General features: G+C 41.0%; 1 protein-coding gene and 1 long non-coding RNA gene across 2 annotated transcripts; both read right to left on the bottom strand.

Moving 5' to 3' along the window:
* LOC109719757 (RING-H2 finger protein ATL29-like) lies at positions 1987–3089 on the bottom strand. The gene has a single exon (XM_020246570.1). The coding sequence runs from the start codon at positions 2879–2881 to the stop codon at positions 2222–2224; it is 660 nt and encodes a 219-aa protein (XP_020102159.1). The 5' UTR covers positions 2882–3089; the 3' UTR covers positions 1987–2221.
* Positions 19248–19659, bottom strand: LOC109719154. The gene is made up of 3 exons (XR_002218625.1): positions 19568–19659; positions 19387–19491; positions 19248–19303 (listed from the first exon to the last, which is right to left on the bottom strand). It is a non-coding gene; the product is annotated as an uncharacterized LOC109719154 (long non-coding RNA).

Below are 21928 nucleotides of genomic sequence, written 5' to 3'. Positions count from 1 at the left end.
AAATTTTTAAAATAAATTCCTTTTTTTGGCCTAGCTCTAACTTGAGAGTAGTATTAATTTTTATTTTATAAATTTTAGATAGTTTTATAAAATTATAATTAAAAGTAAAATTAGTATTATGTTATTCTATTATTTTTTTACTTTGTATCAACCAAATAGTGAAATAGGAATAATTATCGACCGTCCCTAGAGCAAGTGGCAAAGGGCTTGGTGGTTGATATCCAAGGTCCCAAGTTCGAATCCTAGTTGATTCACATTTCTAGCTAAGTTTATTTCTAAGTGAAATAAACGAGGCGGGTAGCCTGCTACCTATCTCTCAAAAAAAAAAAGAAAAAAAAGAAATAGGAATAATTCATTCCGATTTCCAATCCAGAAATGAACCAAACGTCTTGGGGGAGTGGGTCAATCCAATTAGCATTCCAATTCATTCACATTCCATTATCCATTCTAATTCCACTTTTGAACAAAACAAGCCCTAAGAGCGGGTTTAGTTCGAAGTCGGAATCGGTATCGAAATCGGAATAAGAATAAGTTGAAAACAGAATTGGAATGATTTATTATCTTATTCTATTTGGTTCATCACCTGAATTGGAATAGAAATGAACAATTTTCATTATCAGTATTTGGTTCAGATAGATATTAGAAAGATAATCAGATTAATATGCCAATTTTATCTTTTTAATATATTAGTTTAAATTCAAACTGAAAATTAAATATTAAAAAATTACATCAAAATTTTGAAATGATGTCAAAATTTTAAACATATTTTTTTTAAAAAAAGTAAATTTTAAAATTGAACGAATAATTTAAAATATAAAACGAAATTGTGATTTATTCAAATTCAAACTTAAAATTATAATTTCAATTTCAATTTGAATCTATAAATTTAATTTAAATTTTAAACAAAACTTGAATAAAACTTTGAATTTTATAAATTAGATTCGAAATGCTTGATTGAATTTTAATTTTTAATTTAAGTTCAAATTAAAATTTGATTTATAAATATAATTTTTAAACTTAAGCTTATGTTTTAATTAAAAATTAAGCTTAAAAAAGTTAAAATTAATCCGAACAAATCCATTCTGTACGTATTCAATTTCCAATCAGACATAGAAAGCCGAATTGGAAAAAGAAATAATTTGGAAGATTTCCATCCACTCGAGAATCAAAATTAGAATGGGAATCCCGCATATCAAATACGAACAAATGAATTCGTCTATTCCGATTCCGATTTCAGAGTGAAAAAGAGGTGAACCAAACACGCCCTGAGAGTGGTGGAAGTCTATTAGGATTAACCCTATATAAGTTAAGTTCTTTAGGACTAACTCTTTGTCAATGCATTTTCGCTTTTTCAATGCACTTCGGCAGAGAGATAAATTGCATTTTGTATGTTAGCCGGTGAGTATACAATTATATATAACAAATAACAAACTGGCCCCTAGATATCTATAGCCTACAATATTCCTAGATATCTATAGCCTAGCCTATGACACTACAACAAAAACGGTCTTTTTTTTTTTATTTTTTTTTATATGCTTCTTTACATTTACATATTTCTGAAATTGCATTCAACTACAATGTGTTATTTGTTTCTACATATATATGAAAGTAGCGAGTATGCTGCAAGAAATGACGGTGATCCCTAGCTACTTCATTATGGGGAGCTTTCCCATAGAATTCTGTTGTCTCTCTTCCTCATCTCCATCCTACGGCGGAGGGAAACAATACATACTCAAATGAGATATCTAAAGATGAAAACAAAAAAAAAAAAATAGGGCCTCGTTTAGTATTGTTGTCACTTTTTTATATTTTTTGAATACTAAGTCTGAATAATTTGATATGCCAGGAGATTTTTTCTTTTTTGTTATTAGAAGTTGGTTAATTTGCAATGCACACTACAAATTTAAAAAACATCTGGAAGCAAAAGGATTGTTGCTTTTAAAAATTTTGTTTCTTGTTGCGAAATAAACATTTTAAGTGAAAGGATTAAATGAAAATTCACCATCTCGTTTTTATATTATATTAAGTAAAAAATGACAATAATGCCAAACGAGGTCTAATTAAATTAAGAATATGTATATATAATATTAATATGGCAGCTAATTAAAGTCAGCACGACGCGGAACTGCGTGGCCATTTGCTCCTCGATCGATCGGCAAGCCTATAAGTCACTAACCATGCATTTTTCACCATACGTACGTACGTGGCCTCTCGATCGATCTCAATTGTGATTGAGGTCCTCGATCGACGACTGCGATTTATGGTCCGCCGCTTCCTCCGGGATCGGGATCGGGATCGTGATCGTGTGGCTCTCGCTTCTTTCTCTGCCGCCGTTGTTGCCGTCTACGACCTCGCGAACGGCCATGACGGCGGCCTCGTCGGGCGGCGCCTTGAGGTCGGAGCGGCAGAGAGGGCAGGTGCTGTGGGTGTCGAGCCACGAGTCGATGCACGCCGGGTGGAATGCGTGGCAGCACACCGTCAGCAGCCGCACGGCATCGCTGCCGCTGAATTCCGCCAAGCACACCGCGCACTCTATTCCGCACTTCCCCTCCTGCATGCCCTTAACCGCCGAGTACGGTATCATCGGGAACGACGCAAGGATTCTCGAATCCAGCCCGCCCGCCTTCGCTCCCTGATCACCTGTGGCAGCGGCGCCGGGGGAGCGGAGGAGGCGGCGACGGCGGTGCAGCCAAAGGGAGGCGAAGTGGAGGAGGTCGCGGCAGAGGAAGACGGAGAGGAAGGAGAGGAGTACGAAGAAAAGGATGAAGACAGGGAGGAGCATCGGGAGGGAGCGCACCGATGCCGGTGCGATGGTTGGGCTCGGCGGAGGAGGACGGAGGTGGAGGTGTTGGTGTTGGCGGTCGATGGGAGGCGTCGCCATCGCCAGACGAGTCGAATTTCGGCCCACCGGCCGTCGCTTCGCATCGATTAACCAGGGTTATTTCTTTCTTTCAATTCTTTCCTACTTGTTTCTGTACGTTTCTTTCTCCCCATGGTTACTCTCTCTTTTTTCCTTTTTTTTGTTGTTGGAATTTCGAGGAGGGGGGGTCCCAGGGATTAGGGATGGAGAGCGAGAGTCGGAAGAGAGAGAGAGAGAGAGAGAGAGAGAGAGAGAGAGAGAGAGAGAGAGGGGATGAAATGGTGGGCCTTGTCGTATAAGAAAGAATGGATTAGTTAGTTGACACCCAAATGAGGACAAAAAATTACGAGGGAGGCATCCCATGGTAAATTGCATATATAGGATGGCTCCTAGTAGAATGACAAGCGGAAATGTCCTAATCTCCATATATGGCTAAGATGTTATAAACATAGCTAATTATTTGAGACTTACTTATAAATTATTAAAAATCTGAATAAAACAATCTATATATAATTTTTTTCTCAAAAAATTGGATTGCAACGTGAATTTTTAGGTTTGATTTATTATTCGCGAATAATTTGAAATATGTGGTTCATGAAGAAGATGAAGATGGAGACAATAATGAATTTTGTTATTATTTTTTTTTACTTAATATACTTTATTTTGTATCTCGGTTTTTTTTTATATTCTTAAAAATTTTAATTATTTATGCTAGTAGCATAAATTTAAAGAAAAAAATTAATTTAATAGCTGAATTTTTTATCCCGATTTTTAATTGGTGAATGTATAATTTTCGTATAAATCGCGTATCCGAATAATTTATGAATTTGTTTTTAAGTTCTAACTTTTGACAAATTTTAAAATTAGAATATAAATTTTATTCGTGTTATACCTGTACGTACCAAACTTTTGTCGAATTTGAATTAAGTAACTACGGTTATAAGATGGGCGTTAGGCTCGTTTGTGCTTTAATTGGTCAACTTATTAAATAAATATAGACACGTAAAAGCCAATACCTAATCTAACCAATTGTGCATGTGTGTATAGAGAGAGAGAGAGGACCTGACTCCATATAAATGGCTTGCCTCTGCCTTACTACAGGAAAATTGATCTTCGGAGGTATTTATTTATGCTGCTAAAAGTTTGTAAATATTGTCAAAATTTTTAACAATATTTAGTATTATATGTTGTCTATGCTTGTGTTAATGAAAGTATTAGCAGCATATAAACTAAATATTGGTGATTGAAATTAATTAGAAACATAAAATAAATATTGCTAAAAGATACTCTATTTGGTAATTAAATTTTCATTTAGTGGCAGTTAGATAATGATGCTAATACAATCAATTTTAGCAACATTTCTAATTGTCAATGAAGGTGGTCATTGAGCTAATATTAATTAATTAGTTTATATAGAAATTTGTGGTTGGCTAGTTAATAATGAAGTATATTTATATTAAAAATAATTATCAATTATAATGACGCCCCACTTCTCAGGAGATTACCTATCCTAGAACTACTCAAACCCTAGCACGCTTAATTCTCTTAACTTCTTAGACCTAACTACTGCCCAAAATACTATAGCCAGGTTGAGAGTTTTAGTTCTATTATATCTTATATATAGGACTATTTAGGGGTCTCACGTTCTCCCCTCCTTTAAGCCCTAACGTCCTCGTTAGTTAGCCACAACCGACTTTGTGGGGGAGTGCGATCTATCCACAACAGTCATCAAGCATAAAAGCCTCGCTCTCCCCGCTATATAAGCTGGCTCAATTGAGACTTATCTCATACTTACGATTGGTAGTTAGCTCTGATACCAACTGTGACGCCCCACTTTTTAGGGGGTCACTTATCCTAGGGCTAATCTAGTCCTAGCACGCTTAACTTTCTTAACCTTTTGGACCTAACTACCGCCCAAAATGCTATAACCGGATTAAGAGTTTTAGTCTTATTATATCTTATATATATGATTATTTGGGAATCTCACAATAAGTTTCACAAATAGCAAAACAAAGTCCAAAAAAGAAAATCGAAATTGTTTTATCCATTAGAATATCAACTAATTTTTTTGAATATCAAAGTTATCAGCTCTCCCTATAATTACATAAATGATCGTGGCAAAATAAGGAATCAGTACTCCACACACCTTGTAGAAGTCTCCAAAATATGCCGTGCGAAACAATCTTATGCCTTTCATTTGCTAACTCTACAAAAGAAATAAAGTAAAACATCAATTTTTTATCAAATTTGTTATAATATATAAAATAATACAAAATGCCAAAACAAAAATAAACTTCATGGCACACACTTTCAATATGTGCACTTTCAGTTGACATAAAAGCAAATTACACTAATTAATGCTAAAGTTTATGAATTTAAATTGCTCTAATTAAGTTCTACACTTCAGCTTGCAGTTGCAAGATACAAAATCAGCATATCTCTAAGCATCTAGATCTCCAATAAATATAGATTGAAAGTAATAAACAACACATACCGCCGGGATTTTTTATTTCTCTACGTCAAGGTGTGACGCTCCTGTGGTCAGAAGATTTGTGGGATCTTTTAGAGAAAGGATCCACAGATGCAAGCCCAAATACCATGAGGAAATTAAGATGCGAAGGCATTGTTCGTCATTCAGCAAGCTATTGATGAGAAAATTTTTCTCATATTATTGCGGCAAAGAAAGCAAATGAGACATGGGGACACATTACAAATCGAATATCAAGGAACCACAAGGTATTAAGAGTTTGAACATTAAAAGAAAATTTGAAACTTTTTTTATGCAAGGCGAAAATAACTATTCTTTCTTTTCAAGAATGATGGTAATTACACAGATGAGTACTTATGGTTATGCTATCGTTGACAAAATAGTTGTAAAAAAAATTTTATGAAGCTTAACATGCAAGTATGAACATATTGTTTCAATAATAAAAGAGTCAAAAGATTTTTCTAAATAATCATGTAGTGAATTACTTGGATTTCCTTTATTACATGAAAAACGAATAGATAGGCCTCATGAAAATTTTATTGAGAATGCTTTTATGACTTAGTTAAATATTTCACAGATAGATTGTAGCTGACAAGTATCATCATACCGAGGCTGTGGTAGAGGACGTGATCATGGTCGTGGGGCGTAGAAATACGTGGAGATAAATGTGGGATGACAAGTCAATGAAGTGGCAGTAGATCATATAGATCGGACCAAAAGCTAGCACCTATAAGAATATCCAATATTATTATTATAAGAAATATGGCCTCACTGAAAATTTTCAGCAATAATGCATCGGTTGATGCTAAGTATGTAGAATCTGACATTCTTTTTGGTTGTTAAACCATAAACAATTATTCAGAAAATATCTAGTATTTGAATAGTAGTTGCAGTGCTCACATGACAGGAAGAGAAAATTTATTTATTAAAATGAATAGTAAATAGATACAGAAGCTAGTCAAAATGGGAGATAGCCGAGTTTGTGAAGCACAAGCAAAAAAAGTGTTTTTATGTGACACCCCAATAGTCCCACATCGGATGCGAATGGAATTGTCATTGAATATATAAGAGGACTCTACCCTAGTAATGATAACTAGGCTTAAGCAATTTGGGTCGGTGGTTTTGACCCAATAAGTTATTATTGTTAGTGGGTCGGATTATTACATTTGGTATCAGAGCCGGTTCACTAGCCAGAAGTGTGAGATGAATCTTGGCTTATCTAGAGTCGGAATGACAGATTAAGACAGGATCGATGAATGACAGGATAAGTCAGGGTTGAAATGACAAAGGCTAGCGAGACAAGTCTCACATCGCGTGGTGATCTTGGGCTATGTGTATTTAGGGTTGATAAGGAGGTCAGGGCCTAAATGGGGGGAGTCTGTGACACCCAATATTCCCACACCGGATGGGAATAAAATTGTTATTGGGCATATAAGAGGACTCCATCCTAGTAATGATAACTGGGCTTAAGCATTTTGGGCCAGTGGTTTTGGCCCAACGAGTTATTATTGCTAGTAGGTCGAGTCGTTACATTTTCGAAATTACTAAAATATCATACGTTATTTATGTTCCCGGATCAGATGCAAATTTATTTAGTTTTGGCCAATTTCTTACTTTTGGATATTTTTTAGTGTTTGAAAATTCTAAATGTCTTATTCATAAAGTTGACAAGAAAGCGAAATTACGTGCTGAAGTTTCCATGGTAAAGAATAAGATTTGTCCTATGCATATTGATTTTCAAAATCTATTGATGAAAATTGGTTATGGCACGAAAGGTTTGGGCATTTGACTTTTGACGAATTAGAGTTCGTATATAAGAAGGATATGATTGATGGTTTGCCACTAAGTGTACATGACTGATTGCTTTGTGAAAGCTGCATGCGAGAAAGCATCATCAAAATTCTTTTCCAAACAGAAGCTCGTGGGAAGGCAAAAAAGCCACTCGCCTTGGACTCATGATTCTTTTCAAGTTGAATCCTTTTTAGTTTGTCTAAGTAGAATCGGTTTGTGATTTGATTCGGTTTGGTTTACCACCATATGTTTTGTTCACTGTCTTAGATTCGATTTATTTGGTTTGGCGTAATGGTTTTGATTCACCACCTTGGATTTGACCTTTGGTGCACCATCTCGGTTTCAGTTCACTGTTGTGAGTTCCGTTTAATGTCTTGTATATGGTTTACAACTGGGCTTAGTTCACCGTTAGGGGTTTTGTTCACCATTTTAGATTTGGTTCACCAACTTTGGCTTAATTTATTTTTGATCCATTATCGGCGTGATCCGTCATTGACTTGGGTTTGGTTCAATTTGAGTTTGTATCCAAACCGGTTTGGCTTAGACTCTGTTCTGGTTATTTATTTCTCCCTATTTTTTTATTAAGTTAAAATTGAACTCATGCTTATATTACGCTTGGTTCAAATCAAGCATTTATGTAGTCAATTTGGTTTAACCGAACTAGATCAAGCCTATTGTGAAGACGGCGATCCGGTTTAATAAACCGAACCCAAATCAAGCCTATCACACCCAAATCAAGCCTATCACTAGGACGGTAATTTGGTTTAATGAATTGAACCCAAATCAAGCCTATCACAAGGACGACGATCCGGTTAAATAAAATGAACCCGGATCTAGCCTATCATGAGGACGGTAACCTGATCTAATGAAATAAATCTAGGTCATGCCTATCACGAGGACGGCGACGCGGTTTAGTTAAACGAACCCAAGTCTAGTCTATCACAAGGACGGCGACCCGGTTTAACGAAATGAACCCGGGTCAAGTCTATAACGAAGACGGCAGCCCGATTTAACGAACCGAACTGGGATCTAGCCTATCACGAGGACGGCGACCTGGTCAAGCCTATCATGAGGACAGCGATCCGGTTTAACGAACGGAACCTGAATCATCACGAGGATGGCGACCCGGTTTAAATATTTATTTTATTATCTTATTATTTTATTATTTTAAGTTATTTATTTTTGTAAGGATTTGACGTGTCGAGCCTATCACGAAGACGGCCACTCGATATAGTAGACATGAACATGGGTATGGCGAGAGCGTAAATCCAATATTGGGTGTGATTGTGTCGAGCCTATGGCGAAGATGGCTGCTCAATCTCCCACCGACATAAGGATTGCGCACATGTTGAGTTTTCATAGTCATGATAGCGGAAGCGATGTTCGGGAAGCTTAGTGAACATGCATGCACGATGTAGTAACGATTCAATGCAGGGTTTGATCAGGTCGAGCCTATCACGAGGACGGTCGTTGATCAAACTGACAAAAATAATTGCCATTATATCGTTTGCGCACATACACCAACTCTTCATAGGCAAAGAAGAAGAAAGAAGAGGCCATGTGATCCGTCGGAGGAGGAAGCTATGTCGCAACGTCTCCCCGATGGATATTTGAAACCATATTTAAAAGAAAGAAAAAAAAAGAACACAATATTTGTATGCGGAAGAGTCTGTATATTAATTCTCTCTAAAACTGGAATGATTTACAAGAGCAAGTAGGGCTCCTATTTATAGCCTTCCGTCTTACAAGAAGATAAGAACAAAATAACAACTTATTCTTGTTCTAACCGAAGTAATTGAAACCACCTCGATCTTATCCTAACCGAATTAGTTGGAACCGTCTCGATTCATATCTTAACCGAATTAGTTGGAATGGCTTAGTTGGAACCGTCTCGATTCATATCTTAACCGAATTAGTTCGATTCATATCTTAACCGAATTAGTTGGAATCCTCTCGATCCATATCTTAACAGAATTAGTTGTAACCATTTCCGTCTTATCCTAACCGAATTAGTTGGAACGACCTCTGCCTTATCCGCAACGATTGAGACTTATGCGAATGGTTTGATCGTCCCAGATCATGGCTCCCCAATTTTGAGAGGAACCAGCACCTGCTAGATCTAGAACTACAAGTGAGGAAACTGAGTTTTTCAGTGTCCCTTGTGAACCACTTAGCGGCACTTGGCTTTTGACCTTTCTGTCCAACACGGAAGGATTCACGTTCACCTTTGTTTGTCGTCGTGACCTTGCGTTCTAGGATAGTATCCTCAGTTAGCCGCTTTTCGCGTTCTACCACGAGATCTTCCACGGATGGCAGTACTTCTCCGGGCTTATCATCCAGCATTGATGCCTGAAGGACTTTAGGTTTTGATATTGACGATCGAATACATCCTCATGTATGCGGGCAACTCCAATTTATAAGCATTCTCGCCAATTCTGCTTAGGATCTTGAAAGGTTCATAACGAATGGGTTTAAGTTTCTTACCCTCGCCTTTCAAGCACTCTTTGTTGAGATGGAGCCAGACGAGATCACCCTCTCGGAAGTCGCCTTTCACTCAATGTCGATCATGTCGTTCTTTATATTCCTGCTGAGATTTTTGTAATTGTCGCTCCACCTCGCTATGCACTTTCTGAATGCTCTCCAAGAAGCGTTGTGCCTTTGCCATTTTATTTTTTTCCTTGGTGGTTTGCGGTTGCTCGACTGTGAATGCCAAATCAAATGGGCTTGGTGGTAAATAACCCAAGCACACCTCAAAAGGAGTCTTGCCAGTGGAACTGTGTATAGCTCGATTGAACGCGAACTGCAAGTATGGAAGGCTCTCGTCCCAAGTCTTGGGATGTCGAGCATTATATCCTCACAGTAGATGTACAATTGTCCGGTTGACCACTTCTGTTTGACCATCGATTTAAGGATGGAAAGCCGTGCTCCGTTGTAGCTTTGTGTCCATCATGGACCACAAAGACCGCCAAAAGTTGCTTATAAAACAGCTATCACGGTCAGACACAATCGAAGTTGGTAGTCCAAAATGTGTCCAAACGTGTTAGAAGAATAGCCGCGTAGTTTCTTCGCCGGTGATTGCCTTCTTACATGGCACAAGTACTATCATCTTGGAGAATCGATCGATCACCACATAAAGGTAGTCGTGTCCTCGTCGGGTCCTCGGGAGGCCTCCTAAGAAGTCCATGGAGATACTTTCCCAAGGACGAGTCGGCACCGGAAAAGGGGCATAGAGGCCCACCTTTCGATTTGCGGGCTTGGATGTACAGCATAGGACGCATCCCTTCACAAATCGCGCCACATCGTTTTGCATGTGAGGCCAATAGACATAGCGCTGGAGATTCTGCAATGTTTTGTTCACCCCGAAGTGACCCGCCACCTTCGAGGTATGGACTTCTCGAATCCATTGTACTCGATTGTCATCTTTAGGACACATAGCAGTGCACCTTTGTACAGTAGACCGCCTTGCAAGACAAACTCAGTAGGTCGTCTTGCTTCGATGTCAGCCAGTGCTCGTTGAAAATCTGAGTCTTCTGCAAATAAGCTTGCATAGTTATGAAAATCTAGCTGAACTTGCATGAATGTCGACAAGCAAAGTGCTGCCACTGGTGGTTGTGATAGCATATCAGCCAGTTTGTTGTGAGCGCCTTTTTTGTACTTGATCACCAGATTGAACTGCTGCAAGTACGTCATCCATTTCATGTGACGCGCCTGTTGCAATTTTGATTGCGTTTGGAGGTACTGAAGCGGACGGTGGTCCATATGCACCACTGTCTATTAATCCATTTTACAGCAATTAATTGGACTATAATCCAATATGGGATGTGCTTACCTCCGTTTGCTGCGAAATTAACTTGCCCACAGCTTCAAATGATCCACCTCTACCCTTCGGCAACACCAATAGCAACACTCAGCTTACAATCCAGGATAGCTAGCACTAATAGCAAGAATTCCTGAATCAGGTCACCTTGTAGGCAATTAACTCAATTAAAATTGAGTCTTAGTCAACCTACCTTAATTAGAGACCTTCCTCTAGTTGTTCAGCAACTCCAATTAGCCGAATTCCAAAGCTTGGATCAGACTTCTCCTCAGCACACAAGCCTTCAAGCTGCTGTCAACACAAATCCCTCAACTTCAACTCTTTTTCCTTAGCTTAGAGAGAGAAGGAGAATGAAAGAGATGTAAGAAGTGATGGAAAAAGGGCTGTGGACACGTACACACATGCAGCTCAGCTAGGGTTAAGTGATAAGGACGGAATTTTGCACATAACCCCTTAATTCCATAAAACTGCATTGCAGTCCAGGCCAATTCGTAACTGCTGTACCGGTACCAGAATGTGTACCGGTACAGGGCAGCAGCATCAGCAGCAGCAGCAGCAGATGACTTAATCTCTTTTTTCTCTCATTTAAATCATTCCAATTTCACTAGAGCACTTCTAAAACATGCCAAATGACCTTCCCAAGCTACCAAATTAATTTGGAAGCATTTCATTTCAAATTTGGCATCAATTTGACCATTTTTGACCAAATTGACCCAAAATTTCAGCATTAAAGTAACTTCAGCAATTGGAATTCTTTTGCCACTTCAATTCCATTCTTATATATATTCCCACACTTCCAAAATATGTCAACAAGAGATCACAAGCTGCTAATTAAGTTTAAATATGCTTAATTTGCATTTTAGCATTATTGTGACCACTTGATCATAATTAGCTCGAGGTAAATTCTCAATGCATTACAATCTCCCCTCCTTAAATAGTTTCGTCCTCGAAACTTAAATTCATACCTCAATTCTCCTGGTTGAATAGGTGAGGATAGGATTCACGCATAGCTTCTTCCAACTCCCAAGTAGCCTCTCGTCCGGAGTGATTGCTCCATTGTACTTTCACGTAGGGGATGGTGCGATTTCGCAACTCTTTTACCTCGCGATCCAAGACGCATATTGGGTACTCTTCATATGTCATATTCTCCTGTAAATCCACTGGTTCAAACTCTAGAATATGCCCTGAATGATGCACATATTTTCGGAGATTCGAAACATGAAACACATTGTGAATTCCTTCAAATTTTGGCTGTAGAGCCAAACGAAAGGCTACTGCTCCAACTCGCTCTAGGATTTCGTAAGGTCCAATGTATCGAGGACTAAGCTTTCCTCGAACTCCAAATCTCTTTATCCCGCGCATTGGCGACACTTTCAACAATACCCGATCGCCAACCGCAAACTCCAAATTCTTTCAACATTTATTGGCATAACTTTGTTGACGTGACTGGGCCGTTAACAACCTCTGACGGACTAGGCGTACCTTTTCCTCCGCCTCGTGGAGTACATCCGTACCAAGAGCCATTCTTTCTCCTACCTCACTCCAATGGATAGGGGATCGACACTTTCTCCCGTAGAGGGCTTCAAACGGTGCCATTACAATGCTTTCCTGATAACTATTATTATATGCAAACTCAGCCATCGCTAAGGAATCATGCCAACTCCCTCTGAAGTCGAGTACACACGCCCGTAGCATGTCCTCCAATATCTGAATCGTCCTCTCCGACTGTCCATCGGTCTGAGGATGAAAAGCTGTACTAAAATCAAGACGTGTGCCAAGAGCATCTTGTAAACTCCTCCAGAAGTGAGATGTAAACCGCGGGTCTCGATCAGATACAATCGACGTCGGGACTCCGTGTAATCTCACAATCTCGTCGAGGTACACCAGTGCTAACTTGTCCCCTGACCAAGTAACATGAATCGGCAAGAAATGCGCCGATTTCGTCAATCGATCAACAATCACCCAAATGGTATCATGACCAGCCTGTGATCGAGGTAATCCAATAATGAAGTCCATCGCAATGTTCTCCCACTTCCAGACCGGAATAGGCAAGCTCTGTAACTTTCCCGCGGGAAACCTGCGCTCCGCTTTAACTTGCTGACAAGTCAAACACTGCGCCACAAACTGTCCAACATCCTTCTTCATTCCAGGCCACCAATAATGCACTTTAAGATCCTCGTACATTTTAGTGCCACCTGGATGCACACTATAGGGTGAATGATGAGCTTCCTGTAGTATAGTCCTGTGAACTTCCTCGTCTTTAGGCACGCACAACCGGTTGCGAAACCGAAGTGCTCCATCAGATCCAGCTGTGAAATCACCACTACGCTCGCTCTCAACTTCACACCGCACCTTTTGGAGATACGGATCTAAAGATTGCCGATTTTTAATCCGTTCCAACAAGGTCGGTTGAACAACTAGAGCGGCAAGAATAGCTGGTACATCTGGAGCTACTACCTCAAGATCAAACCGTCGCATTTCATTCTGCAACGATGGTTGATGCGTGATCGCCATAGCCAAGTTCTCCACAGACTTCCTACTCAGTGCATCCGCAACCACATTGGTCTTTCCTGGGTGGTATAGAATATTAACATCATAATCTTTCAACAATTCTAACCACCGGCGTTGTCGCATATTCAGCTCTTTCTGGGTGAATAAATACTTCAGGCTCTTGTGATCAGTATAAATTTCACAATGCTCGCCATAAAGGTAATGTCTCCACAACTTCAGTGCAAAGATCACCGCCGCTAATTCCAAGTCATGAATAGGATAATTCTTTTCATAGTTCTTCAACTGGCGAGACGCATAAGCAATCACTCGACCACCCTGCATAAGTACACACCCAAGTCCACTGTAGGAAGCATCACTGTAGATCACAAAACTCTCCCCCGAAATCGGCAAGGCCAGAATAGGAGTCAAAGTCAATCTTTCTTTCAACTCCCAAAAGCTTCGATCACATTCTTCGCTCCACACATATTTGGTTCCTTTATGTGTAAGACGCGTTAGTTGAGTAGTAATCTTCGCGAATCCCTCCATGAACCATCTATAATACCCCGCAAGTCCAAGAAAACTGCAGATCTCTGGAACAGTCGTCGGGCGAGGCCAATCCTTAATTGCCTCTACTTTCTTTGGGTCAACAGCTACACCACCCTCAGAAATCACATGCCCCAAAAATGCGACCTCTCGCAGCCAAAATTCACATTTCTTCAATTTGGCATATAACTGTTTCTCCCGAAGAATTTGCATCACTGTTCTCAAGTGTTCTTCGTGCTCCTCATTACTTCGAGAAAAGATCAGGATATCATCTATAAATACCACCACACACTGATCCAACAGCGGCTTAAAGATCCTGTTCATCAGATCCATGAACGCTGCAGGGGCATTGGTCAGTCCAAACGGCATCACTGTAAATTCATAATGACCATAACGAGTGCGAAACACTGTCTTGTGCACATCCTCTGGTTTGATCTTCAATTGGTGATAACCTGATTGGAGATCAATCTTTGAATACACCCTTGATCCCTGTAACTGATCAAATAAGTCATCAATCCGTGGCAACGGGTATTTATTCTTAATTGTGACCTTGTTCAGCTCGCGATAATCAACGCAAAGCCGAAGCGTTCCGTCTTTTTTCTTTACAAACAGTACTGGGGCTCCCCACGGTGATACACTAAGCTTCACAAAGCCTTTATCCATCAAATCCTGCAACTGAGCTTTCAGCTCTCTCAACTCAGCAGGTGCCATTCTGTACGGAGCCTTCGAAATTGGCGCCGTCCCGGGAACCAAGTCAATAACGAACTCAATTTCCCGATCCGGCGGCAATCCCGGTAACTCCGCAGGAAATACATCAGGAAACTCTCGAACCACTGTAATATCACTCAGTGCTGGAAGTTCCTTTTGAGTCTCCACTACAGTCGCCAAATAGGCCGCACATCCACTACTAATCAACTTTCTCGCCCTCGTCGACGATACGATCAATGCAAAGAGCGAACTCTTGCACGCCCGATATACAACTTCTTTTTGCCCAGGTTCACGAAAAGTAATTACTTTACTTTCACAATCAATCGTGGCATAGTACTTTACAAGCCAATCCATTCCAACGATCACATTAAAGCCTTTCATGCGGCTTAGCACTAGCAAGTCTGCTGGCATAATCCAATCACTAACCTGTACTGGACATGCCACACACACTTCATGGACACTAAATGTGTGCTCAGGGGCATATACCCACCAGGCATCAGCACTATCCGAAATCTCAATGTCATGCGTCTTAGCAAATGAACTACTGATGAATGAATGCGATGCACCTGTGTCAAATAATGCACGAGATCTAGTGCCATAAAGTAAAACAATACCTGCCACGACGTCATCAACTACGGCCGGCTCCTCTGCCTGGGCTGCAAATACACGACCACTCGGTGCAGATCGAGGTGCGTCCATACGGGTACTCGATGCAGATCGAGATGGCTCGTACTGACGCGGCACAAAAGTACGTCCAGCTGACATAACAGGTGGTAGACCAGAACGCTGTCTGGAGGGTGACTGGACTGAAGCTGTGGACTGTGCAGGTGATGCTCCCCTCAGGCAATCACGAATCATATGTCCCGGCTGCCCACACTTGTAACACTTGCCCTCACGCTGTGAACAAACCGACGGTCGGTGATTCCCGCCACAAATCACACACCTCGGGGGTCCCTGATACCTCGACTGAGAACGTGGATACCGAGGGGGCCGTTTAGAGCTCGATTGTCCCCCGGCACCACTAGTAGTCCTTTTTTTTCCTTTTTCTCTTTCTCGTTCTCTTTCAAACGATTCGCGTTCATCACGCGCAATCGCATTCCCGCGCTCAACCCAAAGAGCTCGATCCAGGACCTCCTCAAATGTCTTTAACTTCAGAGCATTGACTGTCCTGAATATATCAGGTCGCAACCCCCGCTCAAAGTACTCCGCTCGATCTCAATCCGTATGAACCATACCAGGCACAGAGTTCACCAAATGAGTAAATTCCCGTTTGTACTCCCGTACCGAACGGTTTCCCTGTCTCAACTTGCGGAAGTCTTCCTTCATTTTCCTTTTATCGCTGTCGAGAAAGTACTCCATAAATAACATCTCGCGAAACTCCTCCCAAGTGAGCGGTGGTAGGTTTGATGCCCGCTTCTTCTTGGCCTTTTGCCACCAGATCTGAGCATCTTTCTCAAAGCAGTGTGCCGCCAAAGGAACTTTATCCCTTTCCAAAGTGTAAATGTCCTCGAATAATACCTCCATCGCTGTAAGCCATGTCTCTACTACCCACGGATTGGCTTCTTTTCCATCAAACATAGACGGATTAAACCGCAAAAATGCCTCTAACACCTTTACAAATCGTGCGCGCTCAGCCTCTAACGCGGTCACATCAGAATCAGAGGGCCCAAAAATCACTGGAGGAACAGTCAGCGGAACAGGAGGCACGATCGTCGGCGCCTCAGATATAGGTACATCCTGACTCCCAGGTGCTGCTGTCGTCGCATGTCGCGACATTAGATCCTGTAGACTCTTTATATGCTCCTCCTGTCTCTGCATAGCCCCGACTAACGCGCTCACCTGAGCACGCAACTCCTGAACATCATTAGACCCAGACTGCTCTGGCACCTCAGAAGGTGATGCCGGAGTGGATCTCGTCGCACGTCGCGGTGGCATTTCTCCTGAAATGAACCATTCACATTAGTAAAGCAAAACCAATAAGGCGAAAGCAATCAAGCATATTTATACTCAACCCTTAGCTTTATGTTGTTGGCCACCAACATAACTCTTTTTAGTTGCATATAAATAACACTTGGATTAGCCCCTAATTAACATTAGAGACTTACTAACAACTAACCCAATTTGTTTAGCTTTCGCTATCATTTGATTCACGCCACTCACGTTCCTGTTTCCTAGGTTTCCAATCCTGAGTCCCCTAGGTCATCTTAGACTTCACTTATCACTTGCTCTGATACCACCTTATCTGTCACGTCTCGCTATCGCCAATTTGGTCGATCCGGGCCCGTACACAGACGCCGAACGGACAGAACCTCCTCTGTCCGCCCAAGGCTCAACAACAACAGGTACATGTATAAAGAAATAAACAATTTTCAGGATAACATTTCAATATACATGGCTTGCACGAGGGCAAGCAACAAGCACAAGTGATAGTAAGCTAGCTATACTGAAAATTCACTGTAATTTAAAACTTTCAAACTGAACTGTATAACTGAAACATTTAGTTATTTACATGCTTTATAATACATTCACTTACATGTCTCTGTACATCAAAATGTAAACATGAAACCCAAAATGGTAAACTACTAAAACTCTGGTGTCAGCTAGCTAAGCTGCGGGGCTCTTGCCACGATCCTCGGCCACACCGCTTGCACTGGAACCTGTATGGTTAGTGGTATGAGAACTACTGAAAGTTCCCAGTGGGTTCGGCCGCCGACCTCGCCGACTCACCAATTAGGTCTATTCAGGCATATGTAGACAAAAGAAGTAAACAGATAGTAACCAACTATAACATGTAACTACTACAATGCCTGTACAAAGCTGAAAGAACGATATATATGAAAACTGTAAATATGCATGCATGCTGTAATGTACCAATACTCAGTCAATCTAGCTAACCATTTGGTTAACTGTAACTCACCAACTCAATCCCTGGCGAGCCCTAAGCTGCCTCCCGACGGGACCGTCTGCTGGACAGATACTTTAGTCCAAGGGCAAATACTTTAGCCCATCAAGTGACCACTCCGGAGTGCACTGCTTGGGTCGAGCGACCACCACCAAGCTCAAAACAGACTATGTGAGTATGATCTGATCCTCCTTTAGAGGATTCAACAACAGACAATGTCACACTTTAATTCTAACTAGCTCTTTATGCTAGTTGCAATTTCATTTTTCGATGCTAACCAAATCTCTAGTTAGAATGTCACCAAATTTACTATTGTTATAGTCCATGCATTCATAGGGTTCTATGTCCACATTCTAAGTTCACATTTTCTCAATATTGATAAGCATTCACATATTCAAATATCACCTTCACAATGCCACTACCCTATAATGCATGACTACAAAGTAAATATGTTCAATGAAATATCATAGACATAAAAGGTGATTCAAAGACTTCGGATAGCACCACCCACCTGTAGTGGTGTCAATCAACTAAGATCGATGTCTCGAAATGCGTCGACGACTATCTCTCGCAGCTCAATGCAAATAGAACTAGAACGGTCTTTACCGTAATTAGCGTGTCGTCGACCTGTTTGAAAGTCAATTTAGACGTTCGAGCATGTTTAACTCTCATTTATAAAGGATCAGAAGACATTAAACTAGAGCCTTATTCTCATATATTACAAGTTAGCATTTCAATGCTATATAAAGTGTCAATTCCGCATTGATTTCAGCATTAAGCTGAAATCTTGCTTCATGTCCTTATTAGTTCTCTTAGCAGCTCTTCTAAACAGAAATTAGAGTGAATTTACCTCCAATTTCATTTAAAGATTAGAGTTAAACAACTTCAACTTTGCTCTAATATGAGATTTATCAAATCTCTAATCAAGTGGCTAGTGCCACTCCAATTATCAATAGGGTTCGATGCTGAAATTCTACATTGACTGAAATTTCAGCACCTACCTTCTCTAGTTTACACTTAATTTCCTAGACACCTTACATTATCAAACTTTAAACTTAATTCCAGGGTAGCTGTAATTAATTCTCAGCTGAGGGGCAAGTTGCTTACCTCAATTATCAACCTCTATAGCTAGTTTCACCCCTCGGCTAGCTCCAATAAGCCTCAATTCCAAATCTGCTACTACCAGCAGCATAAAGTCCAAGTGAGTGTCATCTCTAAGGCAATTTACTTGATTCTAATTAACCATTAGAATAAGATTACCTTAATTAGATATTGAATTACTTGCTCCCTGCATCAATGGCCCATTCATGCATTTCGGATCAGCAGGATTCCAACTCCCCCAATTCTCCAAGGTTTAGTTCTGGTAGCAGGGACACCATCAACTCTTCTTTAGGATAAGTACTTAATTTACCATCAACTACTAATCCATCTTACCCAATTTCAAAGCTCTGCTAGGCCCCTCTTCAATTCAAAACACTAAAGAGAGTCCATCTGGTTTCCTTCAAGCTGAAGTTCCAGAGCTACCAAGCAGCAGCCATTCTTTGGCTTCCTCCTTTAACCCTCTACCATTTCAGCATAAAAGTAATTCTCAACTTCTTTATACCACAATTAGACTCACTCTTGTTCAGGAATTAGACTTCATTTCTACCTGAATTCGAAGATCCCCTCAAGTGTGCTCAACTCAATTCTCTTTCAGCTCTAACTCTAAAATTTCAGCAACATAACTCTTAACTTAATCCATTTTACAGCAATTAATTGGACTATAATCCAATATGGGATGAGCTTACCTCCGTTTGCTGCGAAATTAACTTGCCCACAGCTTCAAATGATCCACCTCTACCCTTCGGCAACACCAATAACAACACTCAGCTTACAATCTAGGATAGCTAGCACTAATAGCAAGAATTCCTGAATCAGGTCACCTTGTAGGCAATTAACTCAATTAAAATTGAGTCTTAGTCAACCTACCTTAATTAGAGACCTTCCTCTGGTTGTTCAGCAACTCCAATTAGCCGAATTCCAAAGCTTGGATCAGACTTCTCCTCAGCACACAAGCCTTCAAGCTGCTGTCAACACAAATCCCTCAACTTCAACTCTTTTTCCTTAGCTTAGAGAGAGAAGGAAAAGGAAAGAGATGTAAGAAGTGATGGAAAAAGGGCTGTGGACACGTACACACATGCAGCTCAGCTGGGGTTAAGTGATAAGGACGAAATTTTGCACATAAACCCCTTAATTCCATAAAACTGCATTGCAGTCCAGGCCAATTCGTAACTGCTGTACCGGTACCAAAATGTGTACCGGTATAGGGCAGCAGCATCAGCAGCAGCAGCAGCAGAAGACTTAATCTCTTTTTCCTCTCATTTAAATCATTCCAATTTCACTAGAGCACTTCTAAAACATGCCAAATGACCTTCCCAAGCTACCAAATTAATTTGGAAGCATTTCATTTCAAATTTGGCATCAATTTGACCATTTTTGACCAAATTGACCCAAAATTTCAGCATTAAAGTAACTTCAGCAATTGGAATTCTTTTGCCACTTCGATTCCATTCTTATATATATTCCCACACTTCCAAAATATGTCAACAAGAGATCACAAGCTGCTAATTAAGTTTAAATATGCTTAATTTGCATTTTAGCATTATTGTGACCACTTGATCACAATTAGCTCGAGGTAAATTCTCAATGCATTACATGCAATAAGCAGATTTTTGATTCTTTAGCTCTCGAAAACTCCCAACAATGCACTTTTACCTTTTTGACGCCTTCGGCCTTTCCGAAGAGTACCAACCTCACACTTTGGTCAATTTGACTAAAGTTCGATATTTATTTACCGAAGTTTCAGTATATTACATTCTCCATCCCTTAAAATAATTTCGTCCGTGAAATTAATCATACCTCAACTCGTTGACTCAAATAAGTGCAGATGCATCCTCCGCATAGTCTCCTCAAGCTCCCAAGTGGCTTCACGCACTCCATGATTGCTCCACTGGACTTTCACATAAGGAATTTTGCGACTCTGCAACTTTCTTTCTTCTCTACCGAGGATGCACACCGGGTACTCCTCATACGACATGTCTTCGCGTAGCTCCATGAGCTCATACTCTAACACATGTGTCGAGTTGCGAATATCCTTTCGGAGGTTCGACACGTGAAATACGTCGTGAACTCCCGCCAGTCTCGGTGGCAATGCAATCCTGTACGCCACCGCGCCAATGCGCTCTAATACCTCGAACGGTCCGACATATCGGAGACTCAATTTCCCGCGGACCCCAAAATGTCTCACTCCACGCATCGGTGATACCTTCACAAATACACAGTCTCTAACCGCGAATTCTAAGTCTTTTCTTCGCTTGTCGGCGTAACTTTTCTCCCTTGATTGCGCCGTCGCTAATCGTTGACGGGCAAGACGAACCTTTTCCTCCGCCTCCCGCACTACATCCGGGCCAAGAGCAACTCTCTCACCCACGTCGCTCCAGTGAATCGGGGAACGACACCTCTTTCCATACAATGCCTCAAATGGCGCCATCGCGATGCTTTCGTGGTAACCGTTATTATACGCGAACTCTGCCATTGGCAAGTAGTTGTGCGATCCGCCCCTGTAATCAAGTACACACGGTCGCAACATATCCTCAAGGATTTGTATCGTCCTCTCTGATTGCCCATCACTCTGAGGATGAAACGCTGTACTGAGGTCGAGCCGTGTGCCCAACGCATGTTGCAAGCTCTTCCAAAAATGAAAAGTGAACCTAGGGTCTCGATCCGATATAATTGACACCGGAACCCCATGCAGTCTCACCACCTCATCAAGGTATACTTGAGCTAGCTTGTCTCCCGACCACGTAGTGTGAATCGGCAAAAAGTGAGCCGATTTCGTTAATCGATCCACTCTCACCCATACCGCATCATGTCCGCCTTGAGATCGAGGCAAACCAGTAACGAAATCCATTGCTATATCTTCCCATTTCCAAACGGGTATTGGTAGACTTTGTAGCTTTCCCGCCGGAAATCGGCGCTCCGCTTTCACTTGTTCGCACGTAAGGCATTGCGCCACGAACTCTCCAATTTCTGTTTTCATGCTCGACCACCAATAATGCAATTTTAAATCCTTGTACATTTTAGTGCCGCCCGGGTGTATATTATAGGGAGATTGATGCGCTTCTTGCATAATCGCCCTCCGTATCTCATCATCTTTAGGCACACACCAACGATTTCTATATCGAAGTGCGCCATCGGGTCCAATGCCAAAATCCTCGGCCCTGCCACTTTCAACCTCACTTCGCACCTTTCGGAGATAAGAATCCGAAGCTTGCAGCTCTTTGATCTTCT

This window comes from Ananas comosus, linkage group 13, assembly GCF_001540865.1.
Source record: "Ananas comosus cultivar F153 linkage group 13, ASM154086v1, whole genome shotgun sequence".
NCBI lineage: Eukaryota > Viridiplantae > Streptophyta > Magnoliopsida > Poales > Bromeliaceae > Ananas > Ananas comosus.
The sequence above is the reverse complement of the archived record's forward strand: the minus strand, read 5'-3'. Positions and strand labels throughout refer to the sequence as shown.